The sequence below is a fragment of the Rhamphochromis sp. 'chilingali' genome (assembly GCF_963969265.1).
Source record: "Rhamphochromis sp. 'chilingali' genome assembly, chromosome: 11".
NCBI lineage: Eukaryota > Metazoa > Chordata > Actinopteri > Cichliformes > Cichlidae > Rhamphochromis > Rhamphochromis sp. 'chilingali'.
The window spans coordinates 8,488,821-8,514,457 of NC_137938.1; the positions used below are offsets into that span (position 1 = coordinate 8,488,821).

The 25,637-nt window shown below is 40.9% G+C and overlaps 2 protein-coding genes across 5 annotated transcripts; both read left to right on the plus strand.

Annotated features, from left to right (window-relative positions):
• Nucleotides 1-177: 177 nt before the first annotated feature.
• Nucleotides 178-5,851, plus strand: LOC308405755 (uncharacterized protein). The gene is made up of 2 exons (XM_080896488.1): nucleotides 178-612; nucleotides 877-5,851. The coding sequence occupies exons 1-2, from the start codon at nucleotides 219-221 to the stop codon at nucleotides 4,431-4,433; spliced, it is 3,951 nt and encodes a 1,316-aa protein (XP_080752614.1). The 5' UTR covers nucleotides 178-218; the 3' UTR covers nucleotides 4,434-5,851.
• A 2,217-nt stretch (nucleotides 5,852-8,068) lies between these two features.
• On the plus strand, nucleotides 8,069-23,685 carry LOC308405307 (uncharacterized protein). Of its 4 annotated transcripts, none has more exons than XM_080895847.1 (4): nucleotides 8,069-8,427; nucleotides 19,675-20,184; nucleotides 22,352-22,861; nucleotides 23,022-23,685. In XM_080895847.1, exons 1-4 carry the CDS (start codon nucleotides 8,313-8,315, stop codon nucleotides 23,543-23,545), a joined length of 1,659 nt encoding a protein of 552 aa, XP_080751973.1. In that variant the 5' UTR covers nucleotides 8,069-8,312; the 3' UTR covers nucleotides 23,546-23,685. The 4 variants fall into 4 exon arrangements, with proteins under 4 accessions (XP_080751973.1, XP_080751972.1, XP_080751974.1 ...); XM_080895848.1 differs by lacking the exon at nucleotides 8,069-8,427 and adding an exon at nucleotides 17,140-18,683; XM_080895849.1 differs by lacking the exon at nucleotides 8,069-8,427 and adding an exon at nucleotides 17,140-17,879.
• Nucleotides 23,686-25,637: the final 1,952 nt, after the last annotated feature.

The window sequence follows — 25,637 nt, forward strand, 5'->3', positions numbered from 1 at the left end:
TTGATACAATTGTCAAGTGTTTATAAAAACAACTCCAAAACAGTAGTAAAGAGGAAACGCGTGATTTAACGTTTCAAAATATATTTACCGAAACGATGAAGTGAACCGTGCTGAGCGTAATTACCGTTTTATTTTGAAAGTTTCGACCGGAAATTTGATTCCTGACTAGCATGATCCTTGTGTGCTCTGGTCTGGACAAGGGGGTGCATGGGTGAAACATGGCCGCCGCAGACCCAGCGAAGTCTCCCAAACGGCAGAAAATAGCCGAGGAGGAGGTGGAAACATGTGGGGAGAAAACCGAGGCGGTGGAGTCGGGGTGCAGTGCACGGCAGAAAGATGAGAATACGTGTAATAAAACCGGGGGTAGCCCCAACGATGAGCAGAGAGCTGATGTTGGCAGCGACGGCGGCGGTTGTGTTGCCAGCCATTCGGAGGTTACTGTCGAGTCCGGTGCTGGAGCCGACAAAACGACATGCATTTTACCGGAGGACCTGAGAGCGGCTGAAAAAATGGCCGAGGCCAGTGGCTGTGACCAGCGTCCATTCGACTGGTCCGAGACTGAAGATGACGGCAAAGAAGCACAGACGCACGCGGAGGAAAACGATAAGTGTGGTATGCTAACATTGTTGATGTATTTTACTGTTAGCTTTAGCCTCCGGGGCTAACCTGAGCTGTAGCTCTCACTGCTGGTTCTGTTCTGCACTGTGAGTTCTGCTGACATTATTGACCACAGCACTCCGAAGCATCAACCCTGCACCGCTGCTTGTTAAAGACGCTCATGATGCATATGCTAGGGTGCTGCATGCAGTTTGTCAGACTGTTTGTTTTTTAACTTGTTACTGTGCTGTTGTTTTTGTGTTTTTTTTTCTCTTGCAGACCTCAACAGTGTCTGTGAGGATGCTGAAGAGGTGCAGCAGGACAAGCGTGTTGACAGTGACATTGCCACAAATGCAGAAGAGCCACATGTGGAGGAGAAGAGCGCAGTTAAACCACAGAATAAGGATTTTGTGGGCGAAGTGGACGGCATAGAGGATGTGGTTGAAGACGATGAGGAGGCAGACCGAGGAGTGGATACTGATTTGACTGCTAAGCAGAAAAAGTGCCGCTTGGTCTGCAAAGAGTGCGGGAAGAGGTTCACCCGCCGCGAAACGTTCAACCTCCACCGGCACTTTCACGCGCATGAGGATGAGCTCACGCCCCTCACCTGCAAAGAATGCGGCCTTACCTTTCAGCACCGCAGCAGCCTCATCAAACACCGAAACGAACACAGGGAGAGTGAGGAGCCGCAGCTCATCACTCCAAAAAAGGAGGTGCAAATGATGGAGGAGGGCATTTTTCAGTGCGCAGAGTGTGAGAGGATATTCTCCACAGTCAGCCAGCTGAGGGACCACAACTGCAGCAATACAGTAGAAAAGCCTTACCACTGCCCCCTGTGCCGCCAGGATTTCCAGTTTAAGGTCTCCGTCACTAAGCACATGATGACCCACTCTCATGAGAGCGCCTTTACGTGCCAAGAGTGCAGTCAAACTTTCCCAAACACTACAGCCCTGCGCTTCCACCAGAGGTGTCACGCCGCCCTAAAGCCCTATGAATGCCCCGAATGCGGCATGGTTTTTAAACACTACTCCGTCATGGAAGACCATCGTCGCAAGCACACCGACAACAGCCGCTCTCACCTGTGCAACATCTGCGGTAAGACTTTCAAGTACAGCAGCCTCCTTCATCAGCATCAGTATCTGCACACAGGGCAGAAGCCCTTCCGCTGCCCCGAATGTGGGAAAAAATTTGCTTTTGCCCAGAACATGAAGGCGCACTGCCGCCAGCATAGACTGCGTGAAACCAACTCCTGTAGTGCACAGACCAGTAAGCAGGCCCCTGCTGCCGAACAGGAGGAGGTAAGAGGGCCGGGAAAGGAGAACGCACACCAGAGCGAGGAACCAAAACGCACATTTAACTGCCCCCTTTGTCCCCAGACATACTGTGCACCAGCTAACCTGAGAGCCCACATGCTCATTCATGAAGCAGAGTATGAAAAGCTGGAGAGATCACCTCGACTCCCAAAGGATGTGAACAAGTACTGGGATAAGGGACACACCTGCCCACACTGTCCGTCCATTTATCGGGACGAGTCCAGTTTAAATGTGCATCTTTTAAGTGTCCACAAGTCTGTTTCACAGTATTTAGAAAGACTGGCTGCTCCACCTAAAAAACAATTCACTCCATTAACCAGTGATAATGTGCAGGTGAAGTGGAAAAGCGAAAGCATAAGTGTTAAGTCATACAAGTGTTCAGAGTGCGGAAAAACTTTCCGCCACCGTTCAGTGTTGGAACTGCATATGCGCATACATTCCAAGGACAAGCCTTACCAGTGTAAAGTGTGCGGCAAGGGCTTTAGATTCAGTAGCTATTTACAGCAGCATCTCATCATTCACACAGGCAAGAAGCCATACAAATGTTCAGACTGTGGGAAGGACTTTGCCTTCCTGCAGAACATGAGAACGCATCAAAAGCTGCATCAGGAAAAACCCTTCCGCTGCACCAGCTGCCGCAAAGGCTACAGCGACGAGATCCAGCTGCAGCACCACATGTTGTCACATAACGGTGACAAACCTCACAAGTGTGACCAGTGTGACAAAAGCTTCGGGTTAGCTTATCTGCTCCGTGATCACATGAACACCCACACAGGAGAGAGACCTCATCGCTGTGAAGAGTGTCACAAAACCTTTTCGTGGTTTAGTAGCCTGCTGGTACACCAGAAGATCCACGCTCGTAAGCGGCAGAGTTTCAGCCAGTACAGTTCTTTCCCAATGAGCTCTAGGATGAGGGGGCGGGGGAGGAGGGGTGGGAGGCCAGTGTGGGGATTTTCTAGACCTTTAGGAGGCTCAGGGATGACTACTCCTCAGCAGCTTTCTTATCCGGTTTCGGTAGTGAGAGACGCTGAGCTCCACAGGAGGGCAGTACAGCCGCCATCTTCCATGCATGCATCTCGCATGGATTTACAGAGCAGGCAGCAAAAGGAGCAGTGGCTGTCCGAGCTACACCCTCAGCCAGTGCAGTGGAAGGTAGATGGTGGGGAAGTAATGCCTGTTCCATCATCGCAGCACCAACATGGAGCCCCACAGCAGACACAGTTTGACAGCTCAGTGCTACAGCAGCACCATCGGACAAGTTCATCCTGGGCAGATATTCCTCTGATAAGTCAGTCAGGCTCCACGTCTGTTCAGAGTTTAGATTCGGCACACACAAAAGACGGCACGTCTTCTGTTGCCGCCTCTCACCTGGTGTCCGTGCCAAAAAAATCCAGCCCGTCAGCAGTGAACGAGATGGTGCAGCACAGGCAGCACAAGCCTGTTTCCTGGAGCAGCACTCCCACTTCTACAGTGCTAGCTTCCACAAGTTCTGTGCAACACGAATTTTCTGTTCCCTCCTCCTACATAGACGGAGCAGCTCTGTGGAGTGTCAGGCCTACTCCACTAGTAAATTCACAGGGCTCACCAAGTAAGCTCGGGCAAGAGCTTCAGCTGCCAAGATGGTCAGTTATCCCAGTGTCCTCACAAAAGGAGCCGTCAACACCTCCTAAGAAGGAGGACAGAGTGTGGGACTTGAGTAATCCTCAATTAATACCTTCGACTGTTAGCCAGCCAGAGAAGCCATGGAACGGCTGTGAGCCGCAAAAGCCATGGGCTTCTGGCTTAGCAGGTGCATCCACCTCAGCTCAAATAGACCAAAGCAGTGCTATGCCAATTTCCAGTCCCGTCTCTCATGGGGCCAGCAGCACCTTATGGGACATACAAACACCACCAGGAATTCCAAAGACTATAAACTCCACGGAGAAGTTAGTAAATAATCAAGATTTTCAGCTGCAGCAAAAGCAGGCGTCATCTGGCTGGGCCAATGTACAGACAGCAACACAGAAGGTTCCCATTTCCATTCAGTACGAGCCTCATCGTTTTGGACAGGGCATGGGAACACCAGTATGGGGCTTCCAAAACAACCCAGTGGGTCCTCAAACCCTGCTTTCTGGGCAACTCAAACCAGGGAATGGACCGGAGCTGCAGCAACAACCAATGGTAACAGGCACTCAAATAATCATAAATCAGCCTTCTCCTTTTTTCTCACCTCCACTTGCTCCGCTCCCTCCTCTTGCTTTGCCTGGCCCTCACCCTCTTCACTCTGTCGCAGTTGGTGCACTTCCAAGACCTCCACACCCAAATATTTTTTTCACACCACAGGCGGTCATGAGCGAGAGGCCACACATGCCACAGACCCTGTCCCTACCTCAACTTGCCCCGCGGACAGAAACTCACAAACTTGGATCTCGTTTGCCTTTTGCCCCTGAACGGCTTCTCCAGTGCATGATATGCGGGTGCTCTCTTCCTCGGGAGCTGGATCTACAAATGCATTACTTGCAACATGCACAAGGAGAGATTTGACATTTCTACTCTAGCAACAAGACTTAGTTTTAGTTTTTTGTTTGTTTTTGTAATAATTTTATTATTTGGTGGAACCTCATTTATCACACATGGATGAGCATCAGCAAAAAGATGGGGAAGGTGAAACATGGTTTAGCCTGTACACTTGTTACACATTTTAAGTCTTTTGGCTTCAGATTAGATTGCACAGTCAGGGTGTGTTTTGACATGAAGGGTGTGTACACGTGCCATTCAAAGTGTTTTGCTGTCTTTTAAAATGCATATCCCAATACTTCTAGATTAATGAGGTTCTACTGTAAGGTCTACATTTCATTTATTGGCAATGACCTTTAGATTTAGATAATATTAGTACTTTTCTAGTTCCGGTCATATGTCCTGAATCATTTGTACTGTGTTTCTTCATGTACAGTATACTGTGTGCCTTTTTATGAGTACAGTCTGCATGTCTGCTGTCTTTGGTATCCTAGGCCTAGTTTGTGCTTATTAAGGTAGACTCAACAATGTGACCTCCCTCCCAAAATGCAGAGCAACTGTTTCAAAGATACTGTAAAGAAATGTGTGTTTTTGCTTTTGGAGAAGTGAGGGGGATTGTTGTGCTCACAGATTAGATTTGTCAGAACATAACAAGGGAAAAAAAACTGTACACATACAGTATAATCCTCTTAGGGAGCACTTGTGATCACAGGGCCACTGGCCTGGTCCAAATATGCGACGAGTAAAACGCAAAACCATTTCTAATATGTAATTGTGATTTCATAGTAAGAGTTTTCTGTAACTGCAACACTTGGGGTGGCCATTGGGGATGGGGCAAATTGGCACCTTTACACAATTAATGACTGCTGACCAATAGCTCATTTTGTAAGAAATGTTAGACTTATGTGATGTTTTGTCATTAACATTTTTTTTTACAGTGGCAAGAAAGGAAAATAATTGGTTACATAATTTTTTGCTTCAATTGGTCCAGTCTGCATCTCTTACCAGAATAAGTATTTCAGATTGGAATGTACCCACGTTTGTAAAAATTAATTCCACTTTTTAGTGCGTAAATGTTTTGTTTTTGTTTTTTTGTGAATAATGAATGATCTCATTCCGTAACAGTAGATCTAGGTGAGTACATCATCACATCTCCTTCCGTTATGAAAATGGGCATTAGATTAGCTCTGGTGGCCCGCCAAGTGACTGACAATATTCATTACTGCTATCTGCTGTAGAAATAAACAAATGGTTCAAATGTAAAAATAAAATGGAAAAAAAAAAAGCCACAAAAAGAAGGAAAAGCAAAACAACTTCCTGTGCATTTCAACATTCATCAATTCAGAAACGTGCCCTTCTACCTCTATCCACTGTTTTAGCATGGAAGATTTTTCCCATGATGTCTACATATTGGATTAAAATAAAAACCTGCCTTTGATTATAAACTTGTGTGGTGCAGTACTTCACAGTTAGCATAAACCAGCATTAGCACTTGGACATTGCTATTATAGGGAACTCCTTAACCTTAATATGACAGGGTAGGATCAATTTTGAACATGTGCTATCAGATTTATTTTTCCTCCCCAGGAATTAGGTCACTGAATAATGGAAAGCTGTATGGGTTTGTGCATAACCCATGAAAATATGTTTTGCATTATAGGCTTTATTTATTGTGATTTTCTATGTTTAGTCATTACATTGTAATCTTTTTCACAGTTTAGAGACCCGGAGTAGCAAGATTTACTACTTGTAGGAGCCTTTAAATAGATATTTAATGCCGAATGAGACGATGAAAATGACTCTGTGAATGATGGGTTAACTCCTTCAATGAATAAACATATTAACTTATTTGGAGAAAAACCCCCCAGATAAAACGTGTATGAGAAACAAAGTCATGAAACATATTCCTGTATGAATTATTTAAAATGTGTTGATCTCTTGAGGACTGATGCAGTAAGAAAAAAGTTACAATGTTCTGTCGTGGAAATTGGCCAGGTGGTGGAGTTAAACTCAGTACCTTCTTGCTGTGAGGCAACTGTTTCAAACCACCTCACCACCATGCTGCCCTAAGCTTCAGTTCCACCAGTCAGTAGTGAAGTGCCAGAGTAAATGCCGTAAATAAACCAATGTATAAGAGCACTGGATAAACAGATTAAAAACCACGCTGAGATGACGTGATTAGTATGAGAATTAAAGAGATACTTTTAGTTTCTTATCAGCCATTCACATACTCTTGTTTAGTGGTGTGATTTTTGGGGGGTTGGACAGGGTTAGTGTCCAAGTTTGACAGCGTAATGAAATCTTCATATCGTTAGCTTCATAGCATAATTGCCTAAGTCATTTGACTAAGTCAATGACTTAGGCACTTATGCTATGAAGCTAACGATATACCAAATACTTTTCTAGATTTTTTTTTTTAGAAGTTCAATCTGCCCACTTTCAAGCTTTTTCATTTTACATTGAAATTGCAATTTTTGTACATAATTATATCTCAAAAACCATTAACAATTAAAAGCCTGAAAATTTCCGTGGTCTTTGGAGAGGAGCCTCCAAAGACCACGGAAAGGGCAATGTGCATGCTTACAAAGTGGGTGTCAAAAATGTAAAATATTTACCAAAATTACTCTCCCAAAGAAAACTAGCATAACATCTAGAAACTTAACCATGCTTTGTTTATTTGGTGCAACTTGTCATATTTGCTTAATGCAGCATAAAAATTGAATGAAAATAGTATTTCCCTGTTTTTAGTGACATAGGAATGTAGTGTTAAAAATATTATAGATTATTTATTTTGCATTATTGTGAAATAAATTGAAAAAACTTCACAAACTGTCTTTTACAGTGTGACAGGGTTTTGTTTTTTGTTGTTTTTTTGTATTAGTGTATACTCAAATATGGGACTTTACGGGACTGCTTCTTTTTTCACATTTTAACTACCCAGTATTCAGACATGAATATTATCTGTCCCAAATTATTGATGGTGATTCAGTTGTATGGTGCAAACAACATGGTTAAATGCAGCTGTTTGGGTTTAAGTCCGACCCAAGGTCCTTTGGTGTGTTTCCAGTTTTCCTGTGCAATACTCTCCTATCAAATAAAGGAAAAAAAGCTATCCAAAAATAATTTTGAAGAGGATAACCACTTGTGATATCCATTTACTCTGACTAAGATTAAAGGGGGAAAAAAAGACTAGAACAAATTTCAGGCTTTTATACATGGTAGTCTTTGAGATATTCATTTTCAAACATTTGCTCAGATTTTAATGTGTGCAAAAAAGAGCTAAAAATGAATGGACTGGCTTTCTGAAATATCAATATATCAAAAATGTATTTGATACATGACCCTAAAATTTCACAGGTCACCGAATTAAACTTTAACCCTGTGTACTGTTGATCAATTAGTATAAGTAAATATATTTTATTCTCTAAGGTGTTTTTTTTTTTAAATCTTTTCAAATAGGTAACTAGTTCCAATCAACTGCAGTATATATGTAACTTTAGTTTTAGTGGAGAACAGCTCCTCCTCTTCTGCAACAAGTGGAAAAGTTTGTGAGGGCGTTTGTTTGTCAGAGTAATGCACCACCACCACCACTGTCGTCGCTGCAGGGTGATAACTTCGTGTTGAGGCAAATAAAAGAGAAGAAGAAGACACTTCCGCTGAGGGGAAGGATAGGCGCACTGCGCAGGTGTTCTGACTACAGCTCGCCTTTATATGTACACCAACCGCATTATTAAAACGGTTAATGATACTTCTCCGTTATATTTTAGCGAACTAGACTTATATTACACACTGTTTTCACTCCCGTGGAGCTGACTGAGTGGTAAAAAATAATTTGTATTAAAAAAAAAAACAACGGTGGCGCTGTTAAGCTAACAAGCACTAGCGCCACCAAGCAGCCACGCCAAGATGGAGGGATCTGCTTCCTCGGCCAGCGTAGAGGACGGAGCTGAAAACAAACGCCATGCTGACGAAGGGACACCTGAAGAGAACGCCGGTCCATCGACTGAAGAAACCGCTGACAGTAAGCACCCATCAACAGGCCGTGACTTAAACATTTACGTTAACACAGCATCAGTGCGTTCCTGTGCATTGTCTTCCTGCACTCCATCAATAGGAAAATGTAAATATTTGACTTGAAGGCAGATTTAAAAAGTGCTCTTTTAACACCAGTAACAAATATAAAGTTACCAGTTCGAGTTAAAGGCTTCCCAGCATTTTCAGTGGGGCGTATTGAACAAACAGCGCCAGCCCTGGTCAAAGTTAATACTCAGCCATATGGATCGAAAATTATGTGACCGCTTTGATAATCTAGTCTTATGACATTGAATCAGGGCATTGCCAGAAGCAAATCTATGTATTGCCGGAAACATGCTTTTTCTGTAATCCTACTGAATAATATAAATGTTTGGTCAGGCCATAAATAGGGAAGTGCTCAATCTGCGGTATCTCCAGGTTTCCCCCCCCCCCCCCCCCCCGCCGCCCAATAATAATCTTTCCCTTGGTATTTATTTCATTTGCTTTAACAATCTGGCACTCTTAATAGAAGATTAACGTAAACGGATTTTAGATTTAGAACTAGTTTTAAATTAGACTTTTCTGATTATTGTTTTATCAGTACACAAACTTTAGCAATCAACGGAAGGAAGTTTTGTTTTCCTGAGCATGGTTGTGTAACAACTAAAGCATTGCTTGTTGTGTTTTGTTTTAGATCAATAGGAAATATTTATTTAGACAGCAAACAATACTACTCATACAGTTTCTTTTGGCTGTTTCCATCCAAAGCATTTAGTATGCTTTTACGTGTATATGTAGGTGGAAGCAGAATATCTTCACTACTTTTACGCCTCGACTTCTTCCTGTTGAGACATCAGACTAAAGTTTCAGCAGGTCAGCAGGCAGATTGTCACTATTCCTTTGTATTAGAGCTGGGCGATAGAACAATAACGATATGTATCGCGATATAACTTTTACTCGATAGAGAAATTAAGCTATCGCGATAGACCTCGCTGCTCTTGTCCTCAAAAAAAAAAAAATAGGTCAGCCAATCCAAATTAAGTAGCGCAGAGCCGAACCAATCACAGCCGCAGCGTCACGTCGCGTGACTTGTTACATACAGCACAAGTGCCAAGCCGCACATGTGTTTGTTTGGGAAGCAGCCAGCGGGTAATGGAGCCAGCGCGTAATGGAGGAAATGAGTGTGCCGACTAGAAAAATCAACCGAGCGTGACCGAAGAGAAAACAGATGATGGTTCCAATGCCGGACAGATTGTCGAACGGAAGAGCCATAGAAGTTCCGTAGTGTGAAGGTATTTCGGCTATTTCAAGTCTGACAAAAAATAGAGTAGCGTGCACTGTAAATTGTGCCGAAAGCAAGTCTGGAAATACAATAAAGCGGTGCATGCGTCACACTGTGCGCCACGTTATTGTTTCGGTGAAATGAATTTCTACAATACTGTTACTGTTAATTCTACTCTCTGCAGTGTTTAAATGCTTACATATACACACAGTTACTGTCCCTCCACACATACGACTCGGTTCTGCTTCTGTGCCCCAGCTTTGTTTACTTTTTCCCACCGAGGCTTCTAGACTTCTGATTGGCCAACATTTCTGCACGGTTAGGAATCTAGCGCCACCTGCTGCTTTGGCATGTTCATAGCAGCGTTTTCCTTCATTTCTGCCTTTATGTGTGGACGGGATTATTTTTTTAAACGAAAACGGAAAATCTCCGTTTTCAAAAATACCCGTGTACGTGTGGACGTAGCCTCAGTCTCTGACTGGAAGCGCTAATTCGTCATTCGGCTTTTGTCAGACTAAAGTAACTGTTAAAACTGTTTGAAAAGCTAAGCTATACAACAAGGAGAGATTGAGAATTTCCTTTTAGTTCTCAGTTTATTTGATATTGACAAAAGTTAGTCAGTTTTGTCTGTTCTTCTGTAAAACAAACTAAGATTTATTTTTAGAATTAATATTTTGTTTATAAGTGGAATTGACAATTTAGTCTGTTTTGTTTGTTCTATTTTGAAACTTAAACGCTTTAGCGGCTGTCTTTTGTGTAGTTTGCAATATTTGCCTTTATTTATCTGAAAAAGTCTCATGTTCCTTAAGTACATCTACCCTGTTGAACTTCATCCATCCATTCGCGTCCGCTTAATGGATGAACTTATTATGGGAAATAAATATTTAAATAAAAACAAGCTGCTGATTATTTCACATTTTACTTGTGAGCAACGGCACATTTAAATCTTACAAATATAGTTATTTGGCTTATATCGTGATAGATATCGTTATCGCCTGAAATGAAAAAAACATATCGTGATATGAAAAAATCTCATATCGCCCAGCTCTACTTTGTATCCATAAGAAAAGCTTCAATAGGGACATGTTTTTAACACATAAGAAGCACTGCACTTTACAGAGTAACAGTTGTGGTTCACTGCTCTAAATTTCAGAAATATGCGTTAAAAATCTGTTTGGATTGAGTTTTGTTGAAAAACACAGCCTTTACTTATTAATTCTCTAAACGTTTAAATATGAGTTGACATTAAATGAGATTAGGGCTGGGCCATATTATACCGTTCACGGTAATACCGGTATAATGTTAGGCAACGATAGGAAAATGAATTATCGCGATAGAATATGAGTAAAACGCGCATATGCGCAGTGCCTTTGTTTTCATACGCACATGGCTGATTGTTGAGTGAGTGAAACAGATGAACCAGAATTGGTTTGTAAAAATGGTGCAACTTCAGTGATGTGGAACTGGTTTGGTGTTTGTCCGTTAGATACACGACAAAGCACATTTTTTTGCAGAACATGCAAGCGGCCGTCGTTATTGTCGTATTTGTCGGACTAAGATGCTCTTAAATCTGGGAGTAATCTGTGTCCTAAACTCCGTATCCTTCAGGTCAAACGAACACTGCAGCATCACTGGGAGTTAAAAACTGTCTAAATTCTTTCATCTTTAATGAAACGATCAGCATTGCTGCTTTACAAGGTGAAACTATGAAGTTTAACTTCCAGGCATCCATGAAAACAAAAGTTATTACATTTAACGGAGTTAGAAGTTAGCAGGAAGCTAGCGGAAGTTAGCTCGCTAGTTTCGCTAGTTACCTAAGCATGATATAGCATGTTCTGACAGAGATTTCTGGAAAAATTCAAACGTACAGCTCTGCTATCACGTCCAACATAAATTAAGACAGGAAACTAAACAGCAGTGACGTTTGTAGGGTTACTGAAGTTGGGCTAGCTGGTATATAATGATGTGCTACGTGATCGCTAGCGACACAGCTATGTTAGCATAACATAAACAGTGAAGCTGGAGGAGAACACTAACACTTTTCCACTTATAAAAGTTAACGTTAAAGTTCCTGATAGTTAGAGACAAATGCAATCGCATGGCAGGATGCTGTAAACGGACCAAACTTCAGTCAGGAGAACAACTGAGATAATCCATCCACAATACCAGGTTAGTCATTAATATACTGCAACAACATGGGAATAGAGCAGAATTCATTCATTAATAAATCAATGGTACAGAAGTGGAGGAAGCAAGAAGAATGAGTTTAATAAAATTTGATTCTGACTGCTTTGTTTCGCTTAATGTGCCTTATAATCCTGTGCACCTTATGGTCCGAAAAATACGTACTGCACACTGCAGTTTAATGTTGCAAAGCACCTCTTTTTAACTTCAGTGGATATTATACATGGTTATGCTCAGGATATGTCAGCCCATTTCTACTGGAAATGCCTTTTGGTTAAACTTTCAGCAAGGAATTTGCATTTGCACTGTTACATTTTTATAAAGCTTTAATGTACATAAAAACCAGCTTCTTGTTTAAGTGAAAATAAATGGAAGGTTGTCTTTTTGCGCTAGTAATGTTGTGGAGTTGTATTTTGTCTCGCATCAATTATATCGTCGGTTATATCGTTATCGCAAATTTTCAAATATATATCGTGATAAATATTTTTGGCCATATCGCCCTGCTCTAAATGAGATTTTATCTAAACATGGTTGTCCACAGTGTGCAGGTGCTTTGCGGACATTCGTTAACCATTTACCATGTCTATTAAAAAAAAAAAAAATGCAACTACAGCAACTGTATTAAATAACAAAATAATTCATCTTCAAGGTATTTTAGCCCTAAACAGTGTATTTGCACCTCAGTAATGACACTTTTTTTTGTTGTTGTTTTTTTAATAAGTGTTATTTTTCTCCTATCATTTCTTTGTTTTATATGGAAATTGTGCAGTTGTGTGATTATACTGTAAGCTCAAGTTACTTTAAAATAAAGACATGTTTGCACCTCTGTTTTTTTGTTTTGTTTTGTTTTTAAATTTCCTTTCTTTTTTTCTTCTCTGAAAACAGGAGTGGCTTTGACCTCCTCTTTTCCCCTTTTCTATTTTTAGGGAGTGGGGTTTTCTGCTGTCAGCATTGTGGAGAAGGCTTCAGAGAGGAGGCAGCCTTCTTGAAGCATTTGCGTGAACATCCACAAGAAAGCATGTATTTGGACAAGCACATGGATGAGTTACATGATGGAGAAAAGGACAATGAAGCGCTTCACTTTTGTTCTTTATGCTCATCCTCATTTATTGACCTGAGTGAATACCACTTGCATATGGAGAAGAACCATGATCAGATCTCTCAAAAGGAGACTGGTATCCGGATTAATGCTGCCATAGCAAAGCAACAAACTTATGAATGTCAGGACTGTGGGAAATCTTATGGTGTGATTGGACACTTTCTCAACCATCAGCGCTCACACAGACAACCCTCCAAATCAGTTTTTCATGACCTTCAGCATTTGAAAAAGAAGTCGTTTCAGTGCGAATCTTGTGGGAGAAATTATTCTCGTGCTTCAGCTCTTGATGCCCATCGTCGTTGTCATGAGGAAAAGTTGATTAAGCCCAGAAACAGGAGTTCAGGAGATGCAATTCCAGCTGGGGAGTCATTAGCAGAAACAAAGGCAGGTGAAAGTCAAACGGAGGATTATTCTGAAAAGGTTTTTACATGCTCATGTGGGAAAGCTTTTTCTGCCCTGATGCGACTTAAGACTCATCAGAGATTTAGCCGCAATAGTCAGTGCTCTCCTGAAGAAATGAAACAAAAGCCAAAGAAGAACTGCAACGAGTTTTACTGCAGCGAGTGTAAAAAGGGTTTCAGTGGCCATATTGCTCTCTTTAACCATCAGCGATGGCATGCCAATCATGGTGATAATTCTGCAAAAAGGTTCCCATGTGAGGAATGTGGAAAAGTGTTCATGACTCTTACGTTCTACTACAGGCATCAGCGCACTGCACACAGTGACGAAACCCCAGCAAAGTCATTTCACCATCAGCTGTGCCAGCTACAGAAGAAGGCATTTGAATGTAAAGATTGTGGGCTAAAGTTCTCCAGGTCTTCGGCACTTCATTCTCATCAGCTTCATCACACAGATGTTTTTAGAGAAACTGAGAAGGAGGCCCAGATGTGTTCCTCTCTACCTCAAGACCAAATGGCAGAAAGCGGAAGACCAGAGATTGACTTGGAAACGTCTACAGAAGGAAAAGTGCAGCTGGACAGTTTGCCTCCGACCAACATGACTGAAGAGTTGTACATAGTTGAGACTGATGAAGACATGGAAAGTTATGAACCCGGTGACTTTAACGTACAGGTGATCAGTGCAAGTGAGTCTGAGGATGAGCCACCCCAAGATCTGAATCCTGACCTGGAGCTGGTGTGTGAATCCGATCAGGAGGGAAGAGATGACAGTGATATTGTTTCCAAACCAGAAATGGACTTGAAAATTGTACAAATTGATTTTGAGCAGGCTGATGAGCCGATTGCACTGATAGCGAGGGAAGCTGAGAATAAATCAGCAGAAGACAGGTTTGATTGTCCAGAGTGTTATCGCTGGTTTTCTAGTTCTTCATCGCTGCGTGTTCACAGAATGTGGCATGGCGTTTATAAGAGAAGACAGCAGGCACAAGGTCAGTCAGCGCCTTTTTACACATGTGACACTTGTGGTCATGAAGCAAGTAGCTTTGAGGCACACTGCCATCACATACAGACCCACGGTGGTCAGATGCCAAGCAGCGATGCATTTCAGGAGGTGGAGGGATTAGAGAAGAAAAATCTGACGTGCAGTGAATGCGGCAAAGTTTTCTCTCGTTTGTCTGCTTTGGTCTCTCATCAGTTGCATCATCCCAAAAGAAAACAGTTCCAGTGCCCAGATTGCACAATGTCTTATTCGCATGCAGCTAGCCTGTTTAACCATATGAAAACCTGCTCTGCACAAAAAAAGGAAAATATTTCAGTCAGTAAGAAAGAATACAATCCAAAGAAAACCCTACTGGGCCCAAAGATCTATCATTGTGAGCAGTGTGGAAAGGGATTTTGGTCTTTAGGTGCTTTCTCACACCACAAGCAAAATCCGACAGAGTGTGCAGATTTGAGGCTGAGAAAAGGTGTCCCGGGATCCTCTGTTAATGGACACCAACGCTCTAGCATGAAGGTTGCATGTCCGGTGTGTGGCAGAAAATTTCGGCACAGAGGCATCATGACATTGCACATGCGAAAGCATGAAAATGGAAATCACAAATGCGAACTCTGCAACAGGTCATTCCGCCTTTTTTCCAGCCTCCTTAGACACCAGGTAGTGCATAATGACCAGTTGCTCCCACCACCCATCAAGTCTTTTCAGCATCAAGTTGAACAGCTGAAAAAGAACACCTACAGCTGTCCTGACTGTGGGAAGTTGTTTTCACGGGCCAAAGCACTGCAGTTTCATATGAAAAGCCATGGCTATGAGAGTGGGCATTCTCCATCATCATCGTGGTCCAGAGTCACGCTGGAGGATCTACAGTGCGCTACATGCCTTGCACATTTCAACAGCAAGGTCTCTTTAAGGGTTCATCAGAAACTGTGCATTAAAAGAGACAATCAAGTCGTTGCAAATACAGAAAACGATGATGCTCTAAGATTGTGCGAAGGCAGCGTGGATGCTAGCACATGGGAAAGCTCTGACCAGTCAAAGGTACGTACACCAGTAAAGAGTGAAATGGATGGCACGGAACCAGAGATGGAAAATGACACAGGTGAAGGAGAACTGGAAAACCCAACTGCATCCAATATGAAATACAAATGCAAAAAATGTGACAGAAGCTTTTCAGTAGTTGGGGCTTTAAATTTTCACAAAAGAATTCATGCTGAGGGCTACAGGTCTTTACCAAAATCCAAACTGGCCATTTCTACAATGTTAAAAAAACCTAAACAAGAAGAGCAGGGTAAAGGACTGTTTCACTGCTCTGAATGTGGGAGACGGTTCATGTCTAACTCAGCCCTGGGCTCCCACAAACGATGGCACAAAGAAAAGAAATCTTCACGGTCCCTGCTAAAAGATGATGATTTGAAATCTCTTAACCACAAAACCATAGATGGAACTTTTCAGTGCAAAAACTGTGGCAAACAGTTTTTTAATCACCGCGTTCTGCAGCGCCACCAGATGTTTAATCCACCATGTCAAAGCAAAGCTGTACCAGAGCCAGATTTGAGCAGCAACGAACCAGGCAAGACATTTGTGCAAGATTTACTTCCAGCCAAGCACAGTAAAACTTTAGAGACGGGAAACGAGGCGTTTGACCAGGCTCCAGAACAAGTCAAAATAAATTGCAGTGAGAGTGATGCCGTATTACTGGCACTGAAGCCAAAACCTCACCAGTGTCCCCTCTGCTCGATGACCTTTACTAAAGCAAGAGGACTACGTGCTCACAAATGGCAGGCCCACGCAAAGAGCACAAAAGGCAAACGCAAAGCTGCTTTGCGCAGAAAAAAAGAGCCTGTTGCCTCAAGTAGTGAGATGAGGAAAACTGGAGATTCATCAGCAGCAGATAACACCAGTGTGATGTTAAAAAGTAGCACAGTTGACAGAGATTGGATGAAAATCACATTGGATTCTCCTGTGAAATTGTGTCCAGACTCCAGGGAATGGGGCATTTCTGAAGGCGCCCCCAACTTTAAGAGAGTTTACCTGGATGTGAAGCAGGAGTCGAAACTGGATAATCAAACTCCTAGAGCTGCAGCTGAGGTTCCTCCACAAGTCAGCTGTGTATCGGAGAACACAGCCAAATGCTTCTTCAAGTGTGATAAGTGCGGGAAAGCTTTCCAAACGGAGGAACAATTAGGGACCCATAAGGCAAAGGCACAGAGTCGGCCTTACTCCTGTGCTCTGTGCTGCCAAGGCTTTTGGACTGAGAATCAGCTACATCAGCACCTTGCTTGGCACGACGAAGTCCGCTGCCGTCTGCCGAATGAGGTACGCTATAGACTGAGTGCTGCTATGACCTCAAAGCCTCTAAAACCCAATCCCCCCGCTGCTGACAACAGAGAAAAGTTTTTCCCATCTTCTAAAGTGATTCGGCCTACGCTCAACTCAGCGGGCCAGTCACAAAGTAGCCATAAGTGCCAACACTGTGGCAAAGCCTTTCTTTCACCGACCGAATTACAGAAACACAAAACGGAGCAGTGCAGCAGCAGTGACTCATACCATTGCTCCGTTTGCCCCAGGACCTTCCGTGAAATCCAAGACCTCATCGAGCATCACCAGGAATGTATCAGCGATTACAAAAGACAAAGCGATGCTCCTGCTGCTGTCTCTGCAGGAGATTCCAATGGCCTTACCTGCCTTGAATGTGGAACTACTTTTTGTCAAGAAACTGATTTGCACCAGCATTATATTGAACACACCCACAGAGTGAATTAAAGCAAAGAAACCTGAAAAGACCTGAAACAATGACTCTGTACATAGATGCTGGCTTTTCTGAAACTTCTAAAAATCTTTGTTAGAAAATTTCTTTTTTGCACCTTTTACTTTGGCTAAATAGTTCCTAATTTGTTCGTATAGTTTTTGAGATTCGTTGTACTTAAACATGTAACACTGGACTAGTATATGCTGAGCAGAACTGGCAGGTAAAATCGGTAACAGAGATCACTCTATCCCGTTATTAAGTTGATGTTAGTTCTATTTTGACCTGCACCACAAATCAAGACCAAGCAACCAGACAGCACCAGAAAGAGCTGCACTGTGCAAGAGTTAAGTTTAATGATCTGACTGGTGGCGGTACAAATGTGAAAATACACAGTGTTGTTTTTTTTGGGGGGGAGCACTGATGTCATAGATCTCATATTTTTTTGCTGTTTTAAATTGACCTGTTGTGAATGTAAATTGAACTTGATTAATTTCTTTGGGGACCACTGTCTTTCATTTTCAGACAAATTTATGCATGTAAATTGCCCAGAGAAATGAAAAATGCTGTTGACACACTACTTGCAAAGTGTAGAAAGACATGCTAAACAATGTTGCGCCACACGCATGTGCTAATTTTGCTGCTGTTTTTGTTAAGAACTGATGTTTTGTTGAAGGATGATTGACGTTTTGCATATTTTACAGAAAGATAAAGAACCTGAAATTCAGCAATGCGTACTCTTTACATAACCTGGTAGGAAAAACAAAATTCTTGTCTAACATCACTTGGTCACTTCCATTATTATAAACTATACTACGTTCATTGTATGCTTTGTACAATGCATTACGCATTAACTGATTTATAAGCTCTTGATTCTTTATAGTGTTATTTCTATTGTGTGATAAAATATTCATTACTTAAAGTAGCAGTTATGTTCTTGTAGTATAGTTCTAAGTAGTTTGTTATATTTATTAGTTTTTTATTCCTAGAAGTCAAAGAAGTTGAAAATAAACGAACTTGTTTTTGCCATGATTAATGGTTGTGTGATTAATTCAGTCAGTCTGCATATTCTAGTCATGTCTGGGTTGTTAATATTGTTGTTTCCCATTTCACGATTACTTAGCTTATGAATATGCCAATATGCGGGTGACATAAATTGCTCTCGCATTACTACATTTCATATCTAGCATGTATTAAATAGAACACCTTGATGTGTCAAAGGAGCAAACTAAAAGTTTGCTACTAAAACAATGTACAAATAAGTAAAAGCATGTGTTGTTGATCATATTAGTTAAGGCTCTGCAGTGATATAGGTCCAGTTTCCTCCAATTTAAAGATGTTTGCAGTGCCTGCTGTAGCACTGATCAACAAACATTTTATTCCTGGGATTCTTTCACCTGTACTTCCACTAATTTCACTTACTGACTCCAAATATGAGAGCTGTTTTCTTCTAGCTTCACGTTTTTTGTCGCTGTGATGTTCCACTGATTCACTGGATAACAGGACTGGACAGAAATGGAGATGCATCTCAGTGTTTAAGACATCAGTGCACTAAAGGTGATTTTCTTGGTCCTGATGAACATGAACTGATGCTTCATGATGAGTTCAAAAGGAAAAGTAAACCAGCTGAATCAGCAGCATTCAAGCATGTTGTTTCTTGGCAGTCACATAGCTGTTAATAGTGCTGAGCTTGTGGATAAACATGCTGAAAGTATATCAGATAATGAGTGCCAGAATGTCACTGAAGATGCACTTTCTACATTTTCTCCACCAGATCTGTGTGATGTCAGCGATAAGTGCCGCTAAAGATTTAACCAAAATATGAAAGTGATGAAAAACTGATATCAGGGAAAATTGAGTCAGAGCATGATGAGTGACCACTGTTGGTTCTTGCAAAGAGAAATGAATGTGCAGTAAAATCCAGTGCCTCAAACATCTCTGAGCACCCTGAGCATGCTTGTTTTTATTTTTAGCTAAATTGATAGAAATATGCTTAAATGCAACTCCGGTGTCGTCTTTAAGAAAAAAAACACAAAAAACAATTTTGTTGGCAAATAGTTTAAATCCCAGATATAGTGTCAGTATATTGTTATTAAAAAATATTGAAATGGCAACGTGACTCTCAAAAACCTAATGTGTAGGCTTAAATCAGATTTCTTATCTAAAATCAGTGTAAAAAAAATTCTCAGTGGCAAACAAGAAAATATTTGAATACATCAGTGTAATCAGGAGGTGCTAAAAGATGTCTTTACTGTCAGTGCTTGGAAATCAGTATTTTTATGCTTAATTTTAGGTTGGTTTTTTTTTTTTTTTTTTTTTTTAAATTTCCTATTTAAGTTTATTTGAGTTTCGGTTTTGGGGGGGTTTGGGGTTTTTTTGCACAATTTTTTTTTTTTTTGCTGACGTGATCACTTTCTAATGCCTGCTGAAACAGAATAATTTATCTCAAACTGTCAAAATAAAATATTACTCAGACTTTCCATGTAAAACACAAGCTGCCATAATAATCTACATGGTAATTAAAATTTTCTCCTGTTGCTCTTTGCAGATAAAGAACTCAGTGTTGAATGTAAGGACTGTGGGCTGAAGTTTGCACAGCAGGAGCTCTACGAGACTCACCTGCACCAGCACGCCGTGGAAGACGAGGAAACTCCGATGGAAGAGGACAGGACAGCAGAAACAGTCTCTGAGAGAGCAGACGATGTAGAAAGCAGAGATGAAGATGTGAGAAATACACTTAGACAGGGTTACACCTGCGTGACCTGTGGAAAGAAGTATAAATACCGTGTTTCGTTCCAAAAACACCAGCGTCTCCACAGGAAGACTACCTCTAAAGGAGATAAAACAAATGCAAACATGCAAGAGGAGACGAGAAAAGAAGACAATGTGGAGAGAAGTGAAGTTGAAGGCCCAGGCGAGGATGCAATGACTGCAGAGCGTGACAGCTCTGTGGAGTCTGATTGTACAGAGCCTGTGTGTCACTCAAAGGTTTCCAAACTATCTGATGGGTCTGAATCAGAAGATGTACGATCGCAAACCAGAGGAGAGGTGGACGAGAGTGAGTCATAGCATGCGAACATGCACACACATAGATAAGTGGTAATAAGAGTGCTCGGATTCTGATCTTAGGTGATAACATGCCAGTTCTTCACACGTCTCCAAGCTGACCATCTCAAGTTTGCCTGAAAAATAATTCAAAGAGGGGAGTTATACTTATTAACAGGAAGTAAGCAAAATTCCAGGTCTCTACTGGCCTTAGTTTTCTTTGAAAGAAATTTGCTCGAAGTCCCTAAAATATTTGTTTTACTGACAGATCTGAAATGCTGTTGTTTTACAGGCAGGGAACTGAGATTTTATGTACAATTTTTCATACAAAAGGCTCAAAATATTCTTTAAAAGAGTCAATTTCAGGTGAAAAAAAAAACACATTTTCATCCAGCTATGACACTATTGCACCAAATCTAAATGAACTTGTTTGTAAATAACAAGTTCCTTTTAATATTACATCCAAAGTTTGTCATGATGATCGCTCTGATTTTCCTCAAAATAAATTCTTTATATCCATGCTTAAATTTGGCAGCCAGAGTCTATAATACATTCTAAGATTTCCTGATTTAAGATTAAGAGTCTAAATTTCACGTGGTGCTTTTTATTTACAAGGTGAGATAGCATGCTTACGAAATTTATTAGACCACAACCCAGTGTAAGGTTTATGCCACAGCTGCTGTAGATTACGTTTTGGTAATTACCAAATCGTATTTTATTTGTCTGTAATGTGCAAGCTCTTTTATCAAAATTATATTTTTAATGCTATAATATAATTATTGCTCTACTCCATGTATTTTAAAATTGACTGCTTTACAAAAGAGCTGAGAAAAAATATAAAGTATGTTATTATTTGGTTAAGATGGCAAATTACAGTCATTTACTTGTATTTGTGAATAGATGAGTTCTTTTTAGTGTTTGAATGATTAATTTCCGAGTTCTTAAAGAAATCTAGTGTGCAGCTGAAATCTGGGTGTAAAAATGCAGACCCCAGTTTATTTTCCTAATCTCTAAAGTTTTGGAGTTTTCTTGTTTTTATGACAAGTGATGTAATAAATGTAAGCACTGTAACTTTTGAGGCAGTTTGATAAATTGCATTTTCACATTTATATTAAATTATTGCTACGATAGAATTCTTAATCAAGAATAATCTCACCAGTGATGCTGAATCATTCGGCTATTAAACTAAACAGAAACCATAACTACTCCACCACAGTGTTTATTTCTTTTGCAAGAACATAATACATATCAAACTAAGTGAGTGCAACACATTCACTTTCCTCAATTGTTTGTCTTCAGTGTTAATAAAACAAATGTTATTCAAAAGTGTTTCCAGTCACAAAATATGTAATTCTCAGGATTTTGATGTTGTTCTCCTTAAATACATATCTGTGTCCAGAGGTGGAATCATGAACTTGTGTTTTTGTGTTGTAACGGCATTCAGCACACATCTGTTCTTTCTGTGCAGAAAAATCTACTTGCTGCATGATTCAGTTTAAATTCTTATAAAATGGGAAAATGAGCAAAAACATGATCTTAAATTTAACAGGAACTTTTGTGTGTCAGAAGCTGTAAATTAAAATCTGGTTTCTGCAGGATTCCAGATCTGCTGTCAGAGGCTGGACATCCAACAATTTTAAGTACTTCAAGCATCTATCGCTGAATGTTAATTTGAGCTACACTCCTTCCTGAGGGTTTATATTTATAGAGCTTTGGTATCAAATATTTAAACATGTAAAGAACCTAGCTCAGATGACTTGACTGGATAGTGGGATATTAAAATAGGTCCTCAAAAATGATAGAAAAACATAACAAAAAACACCTACTTTCTTCTCCTGAAATACTTAAGTGGAGTCCAACCTGTACTTTTTGTTTTGTTGTTTTGTTTTTTTTTTCTTGTTTGTTAAAATTTTAGCAGTTTAAAGAGTAATGTTAAAAATTGTGCAAGTTTTCCACAGACTGTGATCAGTTGGTTGCTTTACATCAGATAGTAACTTTGTGACTGAGCTGTCCTCCTGAATTTGAGAGAAACTTTCAGATGATGAAAAACAGAACGATCATTTGTCTAAAATAATTTATAAAATCATAACAGGTTTATTCTACTTCTTCATACTTACCCTAAACATTTAATCCATGTCAATATTTTTTGTACTTAAAATTTCTCCTGTTGCTCTTTGCAGATAAAGAACTCAGTGTTGAATGTAAGGACTGTGGGCTGAAGTTTGCACAGCAGGAGCTCTACGAGACTCACCTGCACCAGCACGCCGTGGAAGACGAGGAAACTCCGATGGAAGAGGACAGGACAGCAGAAACAGTCTCTGAGAGAGCAGACGATGTAGAAAGCAGAGATGAAGATGTGAGAAATACACTTAGACAGGGTTACACCTGCGTGACCTGTGGAAAGAAGTATAAATACCGTGTTTCGTTCCAAAAACACCAGCGTCTCCACAGGAAGACGACCTCTAAAGGAGATAAAACAAATACAAACATGCAAGAGGAGACGAGAAAAGAAGACAATGTGGAGAGAAGTGAAGTTGAAGGCCCAGGCGAGGATGCAATGACTGCAGAGCGTGACAGCTCTGTGGAGTCTGATTGTACAGAGCCTGTGTGTCACTCAAAGGTTTCCAAACTATCTGATGGGTCTGAATCAGAAGATGTACGATCGCAAACCAGAGGAGAGGTGGACGAGAGTGAGTCATAGCATGAGAACACATTTTATTATTATTATTAGTGTTTACTGCACCCTTGCTTAACAGCATTTCAGCATGATACTACATGTTCACAATTTACACTAAACATTTAATCAGTACCAATACTTACTGTACTTAATAACTTTTTTTTCCTTTGTAGATGAGGAGCACAGAGTTGAATGTAAGGACTGTGGGCTGAAGTTCACACAGTGGGAAAACTACGAGACTCACCTGCACCAGCACGCTCTGGAAGAGGAGGAAGCAGAGATTGAAGACCACATGGTAGCAGAACTAGTGCCAGAGAGAGAAGATGCTGGAGAAAATGGAGATGAAAGCATGATTGGTAATACAGCTGAGTGTGATGAGAGCGATTCAGCCCAAACAGGGACCTCAGACCCGATTCAAAGCTTTGGAGTTTCCACCGCCTCAGTGAAGAATGCACCTAGAAAAGATTGTTTGCTCGATCTGTGGAAAGATTTACGCGTACCTGGTTTCTTTCAAAAAACACCAACAGCTGCACGAAAACGAGTCCTCTGCATCAGCGAAACCTCCGGACGAGTCAATTTTGCGCCAGTACGAGTGTCCAGATTGTGGGATGCTATTCATCAGACGAACACGGCTAATCTCCCACCTGAGAGTTCACAGAGCAAGCATTTCATTAAAATCAGCCCCTCACAGATGTGATACTTGTAACAAGGACTTTGCTTCTGCGGGGCTGTGGTTGGCTCACGCTGAGCTACATAAACAGAATCCATTTTGGTGTTTGAGCTGCACTCGCGGCTTTAGAGATGAAGCGTCACTAGACAAACACCTGCAAAATCACTATCACAGGCACGGGAGCCTCCGCACGTCTGCACAACCCACAAGTCACTTCAGCAACCATGGCGGAGCTAAGCAGAGCTTCTCCAATCCCGGAAAGGTAATTTCGCATCAAAAACAGCATCGTACCAACTCTGTGAACCTGGGAGGTTTGATTCAAAGAAGTGCTCTTCTCCCTTGTGTTGAAGAAGAGCCAGAAATGAATGCAGACTTAAAAGAACGACCAGAGGAGGAGGAAAGCACACAGAAAACAGGGCTACAAAGCCCATGTGAGAAGATCGAGGATCGTGACAGATCTGACAAGTCAGACTGTGGAGAACCGGTGTTTCACTTTAAGATTTTGAGACAAGCTAACTTGGCTGATCTATCTGACGAGTCCAAATCAGGAGATGTACAGTCAAAAACAAGAAACGAGCCGGACGAGGCAGAGTCACAGGAAAGAAACGTGCACAGCGACCATAAGTACTGGGAATGGGAGTGCTTTGACTGTGATATGGGCTTTGATGATGTGGCAAAGCTGCACTCGCATTATATAAAACATGCAACTGGGGAGTTGCCTATACTGTGGGATAACACAGAGGGATGAGGTGTCACTGAAGCATTTGATTTCTCATCCCTGCTTCTGTTCAGATTTTTTTTAAGGACGTCACACAGCTGCTACAAAAAAACTTTTGCTCTTTTTTAAAACATTTTTTTTTTTACTTATTCCTGATGAATTTATTTTTAAAAATCATGCGTTACAGTACCCTAACAACAAATATCTACACCAAGGAGGCCTTTTTGAGGTATAGCCTCAATGTGCTTTGAGATTAAACTTTTTAAGGCATATTTTCAGTACGTAAAATCCAAGAGTCTGAGAAACATTCTTGAATTAAACAGGTCAAAGAAAAAAGGAAAACTTGAGTACAGCTGTCCACTCTGTTCCTTTACTGTTTTCCTTAAAAAAAAAAAAAAAAAAAAAAAATCCTGGGGAATCCTTTCACTGCAGATGTTGACACGGAGAGGATTTTATGAATGTGCCAGTTGAGGACGTACAAGACATCTGTCTCTGAAATTAGACACACTGATCTTCATGTCTTCTTGCTCCTGTCACTTCATTCTCTCCTCTCTCCAGAGTTTGTGGAAGGTCACAGGTCACTGTGAAATGTGGATTACACACTGTTGTAGGAAATCTTCAGTTTTCTGTCGGTTTCCCACATAAAAACTCTTGAACACTGTCTCACTCACTGCTGGGATATTTATTGAATTCCAGCCTTTCTGTCCATCCGACTTTTATCAAGTAAATGGACAATATTCCTTCTCCCTCACCTCAATTATTCCAGTATCCAGAGGTGTGCACAGATATTTTGTGTGAGATGTTTTCCAAATAAAAAGGCATATTCTTTTATAGAAGTTTCTGAAGTCTGTTTTTATTTTTGACATTTTAAACGTATAATTAAACTCAGACACACAACTAACCAAATCGACATGTGCTTTTTCTGATGTAGTAAGTGGAGATGTTTTTTCTTCTAGTGATTAATTAGGTTTATGACTTCAAAAACATTGAATTTTTTTTTGTTACTAGTTGCTGAAAATGGGCATCTGGATGCCTAATCAGAAATTCCATCCAGATATTGTCAAATAAAGCATTTCTGATCACTTTAATTGCGCATAAAATGGCAACCTATAAAGGAAGAATGATAAACGACTTCACTGATTTTAGAGTAAGTGTATTAATGAGCACTAAGATAGATAGTTGGCCAGTCTGCAACAGTCACTAGTTTGAAAAATGTAACAGTTCATGATATTCAGTGGTTTATTTAGTAATACAATGAGAGCTAATTGCACTAAAGAGACTTTTATGAGATTTCATGAATTATAAATTAAGCAAATAAGCACACAACTTCATAAGCTTCTGTACTTGCTGCTTCTAAGTCTAGTAATTTGTGCTATATTAAAATCGAGGGCTGCACATAAA

Coding starts and splice junctions, on each gene's coding strand:
- LOC308405755 (XM_080896488.1), top strand. CDS start 219: ATGGCCGCCGCAGACCCAGCGAAGTCTCCCAAACGGCAGAAAATAGCC. Junction 613..876: donor GGAGGAAAACGATAAGTGTG/GTATGCTAACAT, acceptor TTTCTCTTGCAG/ACCTCAACAGTGTCTGTGAG.
- LOC308405307 (XM_080895846.1), top strand. CDS start 8,313: ATGGAGGGATCTGCTTCCTCGGCCAGCGTAGAGGACGGAGCTGAAAAC. Junction 8,428..12,812: donor GACTGAAGAAACCGCTGACA/GTAAGCACCCAT, acceptor TTCTATTTTTAG/GGAGTGGGGTTTTCTGCTGT.